Source organism: Chenopodium quinoa, unplaced genomic scaffold (assembly GCF_001683475.1).
Source record: "Chenopodium quinoa cultivar QQ74 unplaced genomic scaffold, ASM168347v1, whole genome shotgun sequence".
Classification (NCBI taxonomy): domain Eukaryota; kingdom Viridiplantae; phylum Streptophyta; class Magnoliopsida; order Caryophyllales; family Amaranthaceae; genus Chenopodium; species Chenopodium quinoa.
The window spans coordinates 475,843-486,030 of record NW_018742681.1 but is presented as its reverse complement, the minus strand read 5'-3'; the positions used below and the strand labels follow the sequence as shown (position 1 = coordinate 486,030).

Below are 10,188 nucleotides of genomic sequence, written 5' to 3'. Positions count from 1 at the left end.
TGCTAAGTTCATGCCCAATGAAACACTTTCTAAGCATCTATTGCTTCCTTACCCTCACCTTGCTTCCACCCAGGTAAATATACTCATTCATCACAAAGTTACTTATTTTACAGATGAAGTTCATGATACTTGTTGCTAATTAATTATACTAACAATAGTAGTAGCAATTTAATCCTTTTTTTTTATCCCTTGTAATATAATTGTGTATATATGGTAATTATACTAAGAGAAGTGTGTTTATATATGTAATACAGGGGACAAAAAATAGCAAATTATTTGTAGAGAACGCGACAGATAGGCTAAAGCTGTTTGTCAAGGCATTTTTTGCTAAAGATGATGTATCTTCTCAAGCATTAATCTCTCAAACAAGGTGTTTGGCTTGTAAAGGTAAGAAATTTATCCAGTGCATTAAATAAAAAAAAAACAAATGTCTCAGGAGAGGAATTAAAATTAGGCTCACCTCAGTTTCTTTCTGAAGTGGAGTAAGAGCTGTCACAAGAGATCTGGCATTAGGCCTGTCATGAGCTTCATACTGCAAGCAACGTGATGCTAATCGTACTAATTCAGCACCATCATCATTTGAAAAATGGCCCTCTAAATTAGAGTCGATCAACATCGAAAAGTTTTTTTCACGTATGAGATCAAGTGCCTGGGAAAATCAAGAGAATTCTGAGTTAAAATCTTTTGTATTGTGTTCCCAAAACATCTGATAACCATTTAGATTGGTGTGCCAAGACCTAAGGCAATTAGAGAGCCAAAGTGAGCTAAAGAGTTTACAAGATATATACTTTTTTGGGACAGAGGGGTAATTGGAAGGGTGGAGAGCGTGATATGATACTTAACATGTTTCGTAGTTTGACAAAACTTAATATCCAAATCCGATTTCTAAAGTATTGCAAACTTTAAATCATTCATGGGAATGTAAAAAGCTAAGCCAGCTCTAATAAGAGGACTTACAATTTAGCCCTATAATTCTTTCATGAAAGAATTTTGATGTGTCTAATAAAAACCAAATCTTAAGGATATTTGGATACTAATATATGAGTTCTCAAGGATTCTTAGATGCTTGTTTCTTTCTAGTTCAAGTGGAGTTACTGGAGTAGCACACTGAATATAGAGGTTAATGAAGCATTAAGAGGGTAAAACATGACATAACACATTGAAAGTTGTATGAAAATTTAAAGTTTACATGGCTTGGCGGTATATGTTTCCCACTGAGCAGGTCAAGTAGTAAGGTGCCAAAACTGTAGATCACGCTCTCTGGAGAAATTCGACCTGCCAATTAGAAAGCAGGGCATTAGCTTCCTAGAGAAAGCATGTTTTCAGAAATTAGCACCTCCATTGCAACAACTTTATAACGTTCTCTGCACACATAACTAGAGAAAGACCTTCATCATTGAATATGCAATCAGCAAGGAGATCAGGACAAGTCAATATTGTCATGTATACCATTCAGCATAGTCTATATTAAGGCAAAATGAATCATTTAGGAAGGGCCAGGTACCTGTCCTCATGTACTCAGGAGGAGTGAAAGCCAAATTTGTACTATAGCTTTTGCCATCTCGGCTGTTTTTCATGAGGCCAAAGCAAGAGAGCCTGGGATTACCATCCTGTCAAAAGCAGAGTCACGACATAAAGTATATGGAGAAAAGGATAGAGACAAGAGCAAAAATACAAGTTCAATTGTACCTGGTCAAATAGAACTCTATAAGCATTAAGGTCGTGGTACAATGATCTTCCTTTACTGCTACAATATTCCAAGGCTTGTGCTAAACACAATGCCACTCTCAACCTCATAGCCCATTTCAAAGGCTAATTTTCCCCTGAAGTAAATAAAAAATTTGAAACTTAAACCAAAATACAATAGCACCATCAACACAACAACTTCATCCATGAATCAAAGTCAACTTCATGGAAACTCTATCTGCAAACGAGCTTTCCTAACCATTTAAGTCTCATAATGAACGTTGTAAAACTAATGTGCACAAACGTACCAAAACCAATCTTAATCAGTTAAAAAAACCTGAAAAAAATATATGATTATATCGACATTGCCCAAAGTTCTCCTTGTCTATTTGAGAGTCCTAAGAAGATTACACCAATGATGTGGTGCAACCCTTTACTAAGAATACACTGGTTGTACATTGACTGTTGCTAACTCGGCACAAACAATTTAGATAGAACTTGTTTCCCCTTGTCGGAAACATTATACTTTCTCGAAAATTAATAATAGGCATAAACTCTAGCATCTTCAAGAAACGTACCATGGTAATCATACCACATTGATTATTACATATCGAAAACACAAAAGCAATGCCTAATTCAACACGACACATACAAAGTCCCTTTGATAGAAAAATAACAAATGCATAGTCAAGGTCACAACATTTCAATCTTAAACAAGAAAGTTATGAATTTAGATGATAATCACAGTGAAAGAGATGCTTAGAAAGTGTTTCATTGGGCATGAACTCAGCAACTAGCAATCTCTCATCACCCTCACAACAACACCCAACTAAATTTGCCATTTTCTCACTTCTCAGCAGCCCTACTGCTCTTGCTTCCTCCTACATTTTATATCAAAATCCAATCAAACAACCAACTATAAGATCATTTTGTACCATTTTTGCTACTAATAACTAACACATATAAAACCATAAGAGCATTGGAAAAAATAGCCACTAACCTTTGAATTTGGACTCTTTTTTGAGGAGTAAACAAACTAGATCTACAATTCCTACAAATGATCGAATAAAAAATATTAAAATTAAAAAACTTAGGGTTTATGGTTAATTAATTGAAACTAATTTAAAAAAAATAGAAATAAAACCAGAACCCTAAAATTACAAAATTGAAAACCAAATCAACGACAAACCCTAGATTGCGAAGGAATTCAGTAGATTAAGAAGACCACATTACCTCGAAGCTGCTTCAATGGAGGTCAGAAATAAAACCAGAACCCTAAAACATGAACCCTAAAATTACAAAATTGAAAACCAAATCAACGACAAACCCTAGATTGCGAAGGAATTCAGTAGATTAAGAAGACCACATTACCTCGAAGCTGCATCAATGGAGGTGAGAAAGCTCAGAATCGGCTTCAATGGAGAATATAGAGCACGAGTTCAATGGAGGCCAGAGATACGGAGAGAGAAGGAGGTGCTGCTTCAATGGAGTGAGAAAGCTCGTAAACCACTTCAATGGAGAAGGTGAAAATTCGGGATGGTGGAAGAGAAGGCGAAAACTAGAGGGAAAACAGAAGATGGAAAAAACGGGGGGAAAGAAAGAAAAGATGGAGCCCGATTATTTTTTTAATAATTTTTTAATAAGTGGGCATCGGTTTGAACCGGTGCTAATTAAATGATTGGCACCGGTTTTGGTTGGAACCGGTGCCAACACTGATTTTTTCAATCCTGCCCATTTCTTTTGGCACCGACTTTCAAGAACCGGTGCTAAAGGGGGGGGGTGCCTATTTCATTTTTTCTACTAGTGATCCTTCTCAAATTTTAGGAGCATGAGGGATGGGATAATAACAACCTTGGATTCATTGAGGGTTGGACGACCCAATATCTGATTGTAGGCGGTCAACTCTTCAACAACCAAGAACTTGACGACCATGTGGCGTCCTTCCCCCTTCTCCCCAAGTCGGATGGGTAGGTCAATCCTCCCCACCGGATGCATTACTCCACCCCCAAAACCAACTAAGGGGTGAGAAACTTTTTGCATACTGCTAGGCTTGTACTTGAGCTTTGACAAGCACTTGTAGCTGTAAGTTCTGACGAGCTCCTGGTGTCGATAAGGATCCGACCTACTCTTTGGTTGGCCACCTTGCATTCAATGACTATGGGGTCATCATGCGACCGCCTGACCTTGCCCCTGTCTTTCTCAGTGATAATGACCTCAGGATTAGTGTCTTTTGATGCCTGACCCTCATCAACCGAGTTGATATCCAACCGCCTGATGTAAGTCTTAGGTGCCCCGGATGGTTGGACCCCCTCCAGGAAAGCCGCCTGCTATTGTATAGATCGGCTGTTCATCAGTGTCTAAGCTAATAGCAAGTTGGGTTGCCTCTTTGGACGGCTGTCCATTATTTGTTTTTAGGGTCACCTTGGACTTCAAAATGTAGGACTTCAGCACCCTTTTATCAGCCAGACGGTCCAACAACCGTTTGAGGCTATAACAGTTGTTAGTGTCATGGCCTATGTCCTCATGGAAATGACCGTATCTATTCTTGTTTTGATTTTTTACGGAACCCTTCATTGCAGCCGGTTTGTCAATAGTCACCCGCTATTTCCTCTTTATGAGGATGGAGTAGTAGTCCTTGTTAAACTCGTACTTGGGAACATACGGTTTAAACTCTTTTTCCTTCTTCTTTTTCTGGGATGGCTGCTCAGAGTCATCTGCCACCCACACTTCCTTTCTCTTCTTGCTCTCTTTTTTTTAGCCGGCTGAGCAGATTGACTTTCTTTTCTGTCAGACTTTTTAGGGTCTGAATGCTTATTGATGGCACAAAGCTCAGTCGCTTGTATATAGACTTCCGCCTCCATCAGGGCTTCTTGGAGGGTATCAACCCTCTTCCTGACGGGATCGAACTTAAAGGTCGATCCGTCTTTTAGACCTTTGAAGAAGTCTAAGTAAGCCACTTTGTCAGACAGCTCTTGAATCAGAATTCTCATTAGATTGAACCGTCTGATGTAAGACCTTAGCCCTTCTCTATCTCCCTGCTGTATGGCACCTAAGTCTAGACTTGTTTTCTTAGCTGGGATGTTCATAGAGAGGTTAGAAGCAAACAAGTACGCAAGCGTCTTGATGCTATTGATGCAGTTGGCTGGCAAGTTACCAAACCATCATTGGGGCAATGCTCTTCAATGTAGCAGGGAAGCATCGGCACCAGGTGGCATCATCCAACCCCTGTAAGTACATGAGATTGGTGTAGGCCATCAGGTGATCTTTAGGGTTGGTGGTACCATCATAAGTACCTACCAACACATTTTTAACCTTGGCCGGTTGGGCCGCCTTGGTTATCTTCTTGGAGAACGCAGAATGCTGTTCCCCAAGTTTGAGCAGACGAAGCTGCCGGTCAAAAGGTTGGACATTTTGGGCCGCCTGACCCCTAAAGAGAGCCGTCTGCATGTATGCTTGTCCATACGGCATGCATTGCTGCTGAGGCACATACGAAGCCGTATGGATTATCTGAGGGCCAGAGTGGACGGATAGGCCGCCTGACTGACCCTCTCGGTTTGATTGCGAATACCTCATTGAGCTATTCTGAGAGCTGTCTGGGTAAGTTGACGGTGGGCCGACTCAGAAGTTGCTGACTTTTCTTCTGCTGGATTAATATCCAGGCGTCAGAATAAGTCTTCTTTGATCCATCCGGCTAAACATGTCGGATGCCTTCCTCTTCCCTGTTTCAGGGAATCGGATCTTAGACAGATCAATCAAGGGCCGGTTCTCATCCTTTGGTTTGAGATGCTGAGTAGGCACTCGGTCCTTGACTGGCTTTTTCTTCTTTGCCGACTGACCTTTGCTGGAGCCAACCGTCTCCTTCATGATTAGGTCCTTGATTTCCCCTTTGAAACTTGTCATGAATTTCATGAGTTCATCTCTAGTAACTAGGGCTGCATCTTTTGCCACCTTGGGTTGTCCAGACGGCTGTCCAATTGGCTCGTTTGGACTAGCTTGATCTTTGCTTCGTTCCCTTGTTTCCATGGGACAGGTGTGCCTGGTTCTAAGTGACTCGTCTGGGGCCACATAGGTTTCGACAGCGATGTCGTCACCATTGTCTTGGTCTGTATAGACCTCAAAGTCGGCTGTAGGCCGTTTCTCATAAGGAGGTGGTACAGACTCATGTGAAGCCATCTTAGAAGTACTTTCCCCACAGACGGCGCCAAATGTTTTGGGGTTTTCTTTGTCCCTCGAGAGAGTTACAACACCAAGACTGGATTTCGAGCGCTTGTACCTGCAAAACAACGGAGACTCCGGTTGGTTGGAGTTCCGCCTCCGACGATCAAGTTAGAACGTGTATGAAGATGTAAAGAGTGCGGAAAGTACAGTATCTTCTCGGATTCAGAGATCAGGAGTAATATCTGCAATTAATAATTACGCTGTTTGGTGAATATTTCTGAATGTGTCGCCAGGTGGGAACATCTCCCTGTTTATAGGGTCTTGGGGTGCGCGTCGTCATTCCTAGGTTACGGAAACCTAGGAATGATGGGCTATCTTGGGAATTGGGCCAGGAAGGCCGCCTTTTTTCCCAATGATTGGGGATGCCACATGTTAGCAGAGGATTGGTTCATGTGAACCTCTCTTTAGGTGACACGTGTCACCATTATCTTGGGCCACGTGGCCTTGGGTATTTTTACCCAAAACAACTCCAATAAGCCATTTCTTACTCAAAAATATTCCAATGATGCATTTCTAAACTCTGGGAATCCATGGGAATTATTTTTATTTATTAATGTGATGTTTTATTATGTGTGTGGTTGGTTAGCAATCAATATTTGATTGACAAAGCTGCAAATTTTGGGAATTTTTAACTTTTGTAATCCCAATTTGCTAGCTCAAAATTTAATGTGTATGCTTCAAGGGTATTAACTAGTTAGATGGGTGTCTAACTTGAGAGCTAGCCAAGACCGTAATTATTAAAGACCCCCTTTGTTTTTATTCAGGTGAAGAAAGATGGCAGGAGGGAGTGTTAACAACAATGATGTTGGCGGAGAGCTGAGTGAAGTTGTGAGGCAGTTGGAAGCTGTTGCCCAACAATTAGTAAGGAACTCAACCAATAATGTAGATGCTGAGGGAGAGCTATTTAAGAAGGTGGCGCAAAGGAAGCCACCAACTTATCAAGGAGTGCCTGATCCAACTGTACTAGAAAACTGGTTGAGGGACTTTGAGAAAATTTTTGGGGCAGTAGGGTGTCTAGAGAACTCAAAAGTAGGTTGTGCTACCTATTACCTCAGAGGGTGAAGCTAACCTTTGGTGGTAGCAAAATGAAGCTACCATTAAGGCACTACCTAGATTCAATTGGACTATGTTTCAAGAGAAGGTTAGGGACAAGTTTTACCCTAGCTTCTTACAGAAACAAAAAGCTGAGGAATTTTCTAACCTTGCAATGGGGAATATGTCAGTCACTGAATACTACACCAAGTTTATTGAGTTGTCATGATTTGCTAAAGAGTCCGTTTCTACAGAAAAGTCTAAGGCTAGGAAGTTTGAGAGTGGACTGACTACTGATTTGCAGTTTAAGCTGTGTGGGAAAGTATTTGAAACCTTGGATGAAGTATATGGGAGAGTTGCACACCTATATGCCTTAGAATTAAAGAAAAGGAAAGAGATAGCTGAAGTGGAAGGAAAGGAAAAGAGAAAAGAGGTGGGACAAAACTCTGGAAACCCACAAGGTAACCAGAACAACTTCAAGAAACAGAAGTACCACCATAATAACAATAACTTCCACAACAACAATAATTTCCAAGGCAACAATCGTCACGGAAGACGAATTAATGGTGGAGCTAAGAACTCTATCCAGGGAAATAACAAGGGAGCAAGGCATTTCTATTGCAAGAGGTGTAAGAACGATCACCCTGGTAAGGATTGTGATGGAAATTTGGTTACATGTCGTGCTTGCAACAAGTTAGGACACAAGGAGTATGAATGTTTCTCCAAGGATTCCAATCGAAACAAACAGGGCAATAATCAAGTTGGGGCTCAAAGGAACTTTCAGGGAAGCAACAACTATTCTGGGAACAAGGGGGCAAAGCAGAATCTGGGGAAAACCAACAATAATAATGGGAATATCCAGTAGAAATGTGGAGCTGCAGGAATGTTGAATGTAATGAGTAGGCATGAGGCTGATTCCACGAAAGATGTCATCACTAATACCTTTTCTATTAACTCTATTCCTTTTAAAGTCTTGTTTGATTTAGGTGCAACTTTTTCTTACATTTCAAAGGCCATTGTTTCAAAATTGTCAAACTGTTTGAAAACCGTAAATGAGGTAGATTTGCCTATAGTTATTCCTACGAGTGGGGTAGTAAAGTGTAACGAGACCTTTAAAAATGTACCTTTAGAAATCGAAGGAAAAGTGTTTTTGTCAGATCTCATTGAGTTTGGGTTGAGTGACTTTGATGTCATTTTGGGAATGAATTGGTTAAACAAGTACAATGCAGAGATTAGTTGTCGATCACAGAAAGTAAAAATGAGTACAGCTGATAATGAGATGGTGACATATTGGATGCATGGTGAAACCAAGTGCCCAAGAATCATATATGTGCTAAAATTGGCAAAGTATATTAAGAAGAGGCATCCAGTGTATTTTTGTAGTGTGAGGAATGTGGAACATGAAGAGACAACTAAGCTTGAGGATGTAAAAGGAGTGAATGAGTTTTTGGATGTGTTTCTAGAAGAGATCCCTTGAATGCCACCCAAAAGGGCAATTGATTTTACAATAGAACTAGTTCCGGGAACAACACCAATCTCCAAAGCACCATATCGAATGACACCTACAGAGATGAGTGAGTTAAAGGAACAATTGCAGAATTTGTTAGAAAAGGGATACATAAGACCAAGTGCATCACCTTGGGGAGCGCCAATGTTATTTGTGAAGAAGAAATATGGAAGTATGAGGTTATGTATTGACTATAGGGAGTTAAATAAGGTCACCATAAAGAACAAGTACCCATTAACAAGGATTGATGACCTATTTGGCCAGTTGAGAGGCGCAACTGTGTTTTCTAAGATTGATTTAAGGTCTGTTTACCATCAACTTAGGATTATAGATGAAGATATTCCCAAGACTGCATTTAGAACAAGGTATGGACATTATGAGTTCATAGTAATGCCATTTGGATTGACGAATGCTCCAACAATCTTTATAGACTTGATGAATAGGGTGTTTTATCCATTTATGGACAAGTTTGTGGTAATGTTCATAGATTATATACTGGTGTATTCGAAGAGTAAAGAAGAACATGTAGAACATCTTAGGGCAATTCTGCAAACACTAAGGGAAAACAAGCTTTACGCAAAGTTCTTTAAGTGTGAGTTTTGGTTGGAGAAATTGGTGTTTCTAGGTCATGTTGTGTACAAATACGGGGTAGAAGTAGATCCAGCAAAGATCGAGGCATTGAAAGGTTGGCCTACACCAAAAACAGTGTCTGACGTTAGGAGTTTCCTAGGTTTAGCGGGGTATTATAGGCGTTTTGTGAAAGATTTCTCGAAGATTGCTAAACCTATGACCTCTCTAATGAAGAGGGACAAAAACTTTGAATGGGATGACAAGTGTGAGGAAGCATTCCCACTCTTGAAACAAAAGCTTATCACAGTGCCAGTGCTTACACTGCCAGACGATAGTGGAATTTATGATGTATATAGTGACGCATCCAATAATGGTCTAGGGTGTGTACTTAAGCAAAATGGGAAGGTGATTGCGTATACATCAAGACAGTTAAAGATTCATGAAGTAAAATACCCTACTCATGACTTAGAACTAGCTGCAATAATTTTTGTGCTAAAGATTTGGAGGCACTACTTGTATGGAGTGAGATGTAGGATTTACACAACCCATAAGAGTTTAAAATACATTTTCACTCAAAGGAATTTAAACTCACGCCAAAGGAGATGTTTAAAATATACGACAGATTATGACTTAGACATACAATATTAGGAAGGGAAAGCAAATGTAGTCGCAGATGCTCAAAGTCGTAAAACCAGTCATGGGCTGAATACGTTGATAGTGGCTGATGAGTTATGTAGAGAAATGAGGAAAATGAATCTAGAAGTGGTAGAATGGGGAGTGCCAGCAGGCATACTTGCGAACCTAAGTATTCAACCAACAATATTTAATGAAATAAGGGAAAATCAAGCAGAAGATGTAATGTTGGATAGGATTCGTGAGAAAATAAAGCAAGGAAGAGCTACCGACTTTAAAATTCATGAAGATGGGAGTTAGGTACAAGGGTCGTTGGTGTTTACCACAAAAATTGTGAGGTAAAGAGAAGGTTGATGGAACAAGGCCACAATACACCGTATTCAGTACACCCAGGAGGGGACAATCTATATAAAGACCTGAAAAAGTGTTGGTTTCCTTAGAGTCCGACTATACGCGGAAGAAGAAACCCATCCAAGACCCGCACACTAATTAAAGCAACTAAGCATGCAATCACAAATTAAACTACAATTAAGAGAGAGAAG

At 40.2% G+C, this 10,188-nt stretch overlaps 1 protein-coding gene across 1 annotated transcript; it reads right to left on the bottom strand.

Annotated features, from left to right (window-relative positions):
- Positions 1–346: 346 nt before the first annotated feature.
- LOC110722359 (probable serine/threonine-protein kinase At5g41260) lies at positions 347–2,647 on the bottom strand. Its single transcript, XM_021901635.1, has 5 exons — positions 2,432–2,647; positions 1,690–1,823; positions 1,505–1,610; positions 1,190–1,275; positions 347–649 (listed from the first exon to the last, which is right to left on the bottom strand). The coding sequence occupies exons 2-5, from the start codon at positions 1,795–1,797 to the stop codon at positions 362–364; spliced, it is 588 nt and encodes a 195-aa protein (XP_021757327.1). The 5' UTR covers positions 1,798–1,823; positions 2,432–2,647; the 3' UTR covers positions 347–361.
- Positions 2,648–10,188: the final 7,541 nt, after the last annotated feature.

Bases quoted from the DNA above. Each gene is read 5' to 3' on its own strand.
- LOC110722359 (XM_021901635.1), bottom strand. From the start codon at position 1,797: ATGAGGTTGAGAGTGGCATTGTGTTTAGCACAAGCCTTGGAATATTGT. The intron at 1,611-1,689 runs GTACAATTGAAC...TGCTTTTGACAG, and splicing joins ATAGAGTTCTATTTGACCAG to GATGGTAATCCCAGGCTCTC. The intron at 650-1,189 runs GTAAACTTTAAA...TGATTTTCCCAG, and splicing joins AACATATACCGCCAAGCCAT to GCACTTGATCTCATACGTGA.